At 38.2% G+C, this 4,709-nt stretch overlaps 1 protein-coding gene across 2 annotated transcripts; it reads right to left on the reverse strand.

Annotated features, from left to right (window-relative positions):
* Nucleotides 1–70: 70 nt before the first annotated feature.
* Nucleotides 71–3,521, reverse strand: rps14 (ribosomal protein S14). Of its 2 annotated transcripts, none has more exons than XM_069717008.1 (5): nt 3,434–3,521; nt 1,630–1,784; nt 1,333–1,494; nt 770–846; nt 71–180 (listed from the first exon to the last, which is right to left on the reverse strand). In XM_069717008.1, the coding sequence occupies exons 2-5, from the start codon at nt 1,776–1,778 to the stop codon at nt 113–115; spliced, it is 456 nt and encodes a 151-aa protein (XP_069573109.1). In that variant the 5' UTR covers nt 1,779–1,784; nt 3,434–3,521; the 3' UTR covers nt 71–112. The 2 variants fall into 2 exon arrangements, with proteins under 2 accessions (XP_069573109.1, XP_069573117.1); XM_069717016.1 differs by having other exon boundaries at nt 1,630–1,781; nt 3,434–3,502.
* Nucleotides 3,522–4,709: the final 1,188 nt, after the last annotated feature.

Here is a 4,709-nt window from a genome sequence, read left to right on the forward strand (position 1 = left end):
TGTTTTTTTTTTTCCAGTTTCTGATCACATGATTTATCAGCTGAACAGAGACTCGGGAGTTCAGACGGTCTGATTTTCATCTTTTTATTGTGGGAAAATCTCAAACTACAGTTTACAGTCGACGACCGCGGCGTCCACCCTTCCTCCTGGTGGAGTCTGACGGGATCGGAGTGACGTCCTCTGAACACAAAGAGGAAACGGAGAAAACAGGAAGTCAGACACTAATCAGATATGAACGACCGGAGACATTTAGACTTGTTATTTAACATTTCCGTTTAAAACCTGAACTGCACAAAGTTAAAAAGGGCCAGTTGACCAAACCGTCTCTTCCTTCAGTCCCTGTAGCTTGAGATTTTTCTTATTCGTGACTTCTTCTATGACATAAACTTTTCAGAGAAATACTTGTTTGTTTTTATTCCTCTGAAAGCTCCTCGTCCTGCTTTTAGTTGTGAATCTGCAGCTTTAACTCGCCTCTACATGTCTTTAACTCTATTTTTGCTGCAGAGACTTGTTACATTACTTATTTTTCCTTTTCTTTACAAGATTTCAAAGTCAACGTGGAGTCGGGTTAAATGCTTTTAGCGGACATTATTCCTTCAATTTACAAGTCAAGCTTTTGCACTACAGTTCCCATGATGCTTCAGGGCATTTAAGCTGATAAATGCTGAAGCCGTTTGGGTAGTTGTTTTTTTTTTGGTAGCCTGCAGTTTGACCTTTGACCTGCTGCAGGTCTTGAACACCTGATCGCATCGTATGATCGTTAACGTACCGATACGTCCGATCTTCATGCCAGATCGAGCCAGAGCTCGGAGGGCCGACTGAGCTCCGGGACCGGGAGTCTTTGTCCTGAAAGAAAAATAAATAAATAAACCTTCAGGTCGCTTCATCGCCCGAGCAGGTAAAAAAATAAATAAATAAATAAAACCGTGAACATATTGATCCTCGTTCTTAAATGTTTCTTTTTCAATCCGAAATATTCAAACAGTTTGTCTTAAAGATCAAAAACAAACAACTGGTTTAATTTCATACAAACGTTTCAGGTTGATTTACAGCAAACAGAAACTTTTATCAAAATTAAATACGACATTTTCACGTGTTATTCTGCCGATTATTGCATCGATAATTACTCGTCTGATCGACAGGAAGACGGAAAACAGTTGAAAGATGATGGAAATTGTTTTTTTCCTCTTCTTCAGTCGATTAACTGCAGTTAAAGCTAGAAGTCACATCCTGCAGTCGTCGTCACATAATTCCACGAAACACGACATCCGTGAGTAAATTCTCACAGACTTGACAGCGAGGAGTGAAACAGCTGGACAGATGTGCGCTCACCTGTTCCCTCCGGTGGCTCTCAGCTTGATGTGCAGCGCTGTGATTCCCAGCTCTTTGCAGCGCTGAGCGACGTCCTGAGCTGCCAACATGGCGGCGTACGGAGACGACTCGTCTCTGTCCGCCTTCACCTTCATCCCGCCGGTCACGCGGCAGATCGTCTCCCTGGAAACGGAAAGAAACACACCTGGTCAGGCCAATCAAAGGCGAGCTCGCAAGGACGAACTTGGGTTACAAGCTTTTGATTTGCTTTTTGTGTAAATGTAAAAAAAAAAAAAAACACGTTGTGGCTGAACGTACTTCCCGGAGAGATCGGTGACGTGGACGAAGGTGTCGTTGAAGGAGGCGAAAATGTGGCAAACTCCGAACACGTTTTCTCCTTCGGCCACCTGAGGACCGAGACTGATGACCTGCTCCTCCTTCTTCTCCTTTCCTTTACGAGGAGCCATCGTCTGCTGAGGAGGAGGAGGAGGAGGAAGGGTGAGACAGATGCATCAACATTAAACAGTATTTGACAAAACTTTAAAAGTCCTGAGTGACGTTTAAATGTTTTGTCAAAATAAATTCTGTTTATTATTCACATCCGGGAAACGACAATAAATAATGACAGCAATTCACTTTTTATTGTCTTTGATTCAGTGAAAACAGCAAAAACATGCAAACAGACTTGAGATCTATTTTTTAACGTCTGTGAATCTTTTACTCTACTTTATTCACACCTTGTGAGTTTTATAAGGTTCTTTTAGATTTACTTGATCATTTTATCCAGCAGCAAGTTTTGTTCCTTTTGGTGCAGGTAAAATAAAACCGTCGGGTGTTTACAGACTACAAACCTGCATTTTAACAACTTCCTGCAAATTTTGAGACAAAACAAACTGTCAGAAACTCAATCAGCAGATATTCACTAATGAAACCACCTGAAGATCAGGACGCACAACAAAGGTTCATTGCACATTTTGCCAATAACCTTCACTGATTACCTTTGCAGACTGTCTGCACCATTAAACACACAAATTGCAATTAAACTATTTATCTCTGGATTTGATCACATTTCCTTTTTCATAAAGCTTCAGGCGGTTAAGTAACATTTCCTCCCATCAAACATAATTTTAAAAGCTCATGAAAAGTAAACTAACTGTGTCCTGGTCACATCTTGGGGGAAAAAAACGTGAAGGCTGTCCGATAATAGAACCACTATGCCCTGGTCACATCTTAACAGAAAACGTTGAGGCTGTCCGATAATAGAACCACTATGCCCTGGTCAGATCTTAACAGGAAAACGTTGAGGCTGTCCGATAATAGAACCACTATGCCCTGGTCAGATCTTAACAGGAAAACGTTGAGGCTGTCCGATAATAGAACCACTATGCCCTGGTCACATCTTAACAGGAAAACGTTGAGGCTGTCCGATAATAGAACCACTATGCCCTGGTCAGATCTTAACAGAAAAACGTTGAGGCTGTCCGATAATAGAACCACTGTGCTTTGGTCACATCTTAACAGAAAAACGTGGGAGACTGTCCGATAACAGAACTACCGGGGTGAAGCTGGTCACGTGGCGGCTGAAGTCGGGCTACGACAAGATGCCAAACAGGCTAAAAAAAAAAAAAAAGTGGAGATTGTGACTTTTTAACGGGAAAAGTTCTGAAAACTTTTGGACCAACCGAGATTTAAACCGAACATGCGCAGCAGACGAGGCGCTAGCCTGGATGCTAAGCTCATTAGCTTCCGCCGGCAACCGTGACGCCACCGGACCGGTTTATAATCCGATTTTTTTTTAAAAACCCAAAAAACTGCAGAAGCTTCACCACACCGAACTATAAATAATAATAAAATATACTCGAAGTGTGACGTTTGGGTTTTTTTTTCCCGCTTCTGGACTCTGCGCTCGGGAGCTAAAATGGCGACACATCGGAGGAAACAGAAGCAGAAACCCGGAGAGAAAAACATACCAAAAAAAAGACATTTATTTTTTACGCAGAGAAACAATTCCACCACCAACAGGCACTAATACAGTCACAGGTTCGGCCGAGACACGTTAAATCACCGGATGGTCACCTGAAAAGTAGATTTAAGTTGGATAAAACCTCCGAGCAGGACTCACCTATGTGTGTCTCTTTACCAAGCAGAAACAAGAAAGGAAAGAATTTCCGCTTCCGGGGGCAAAGTTGACTGGATCCGGCGCGGGAATGAGCTGCTGCCGCCACGTGGTTTTTACACGAAACACACCATCAAATAAAATTGAATAAAATTAAAGCGACTTTTAAAAAAATTAAAAAAAAAAAAAAAGTTTTTATTATTATTACTATTATAATTAGACAATAAAATGAAATATATTAAATTAAAATTAAGGCAAGTTAGAAAAATATGTATTTATTATTATTATTACACAATAAAGACAAATTTAATTAAAGCGATTTAAAGTATTTATTTATTATTATCATTATTACTATTACTATTTAGACTTGGAGTATTTTATGCTGCTTCATCTTTCTTTCAGGGGGAAATATTATATTTCAATTTTTTTTTTAAAGTCCCCTTGGGGGTTAATAAAGTATCTATCTATCTATCTATCGATCTATATTTTTTTACTGCATTTATTATAATCTGACAACAACATTACTTTGGCCAATTTAGAACAATAACAAAAAAAAATTAAACCAACCGTTAAATTACTTTGTATTAGTACAGATTAAAAATACCCACCACTAAAATACTTAAAAAAAAGAAAAAGGAAAAGATTTCCTATAAGTGATGAACACATTCATGCATCAATCAGTGTATCACAATAATATCTGTAATTTTGAAATGGGCCATTCTGCATGATGAGCAGGCTACTTTTATTTTTAAGTTCATGCGTAGGATGATAATTTTTGTATTTAGATTATGATTTTTATGTGTACCCGAGTATTATTTTTTACAGATATACAAACTATTTAGTTTAGTAGAAAACATACAGATCTTGAGGTTCAAATTTAGTCTACTGTTTATTTATTTTTTTCTTCTTCTTGATATACATCTATTTATTATCTACTGATGCTATATCCTTTATGTAATTATTTTTGTAATGTTTATGTAATATTTTAAATCTATCTAGAAAAATCCCACATTTGGTAGTTAGACAACATCGATAAAAAAAACGTCCTGAGAAGATCATATTCTAAAAATATGTTGACTTGTTCTTGAAATCTCTGAATGATTTTCTCTCCAACAGACTTCAACAGCAGAAATCAATTTATCAGTTGAGTCATGAATCAGTTTTTTATGTCTTTGAACAAAAATCTGAAAGTTTTTGCAGATTTATGTTGAAATTGAACCTTTTTAAAACCACCTGCTTCTTTTTTAACTGTAACGAGGGTGAAAACAGACCAATCAGAAGG

This window comes from Brachyistius frenatus, unplaced genomic scaffold, assembly GCF_029030835.1.
Source record: "Brachyistius frenatus isolate BFR_SWC_R1_liver_20210118 unplaced genomic scaffold, ASM2903083v1 Contig_5, whole genome shotgun sequence".
NCBI classification, from domain to species: Eukaryota; Metazoa; Chordata; class Actinopteri; family Embiotocidae; genus Brachyistius; species Brachyistius frenatus.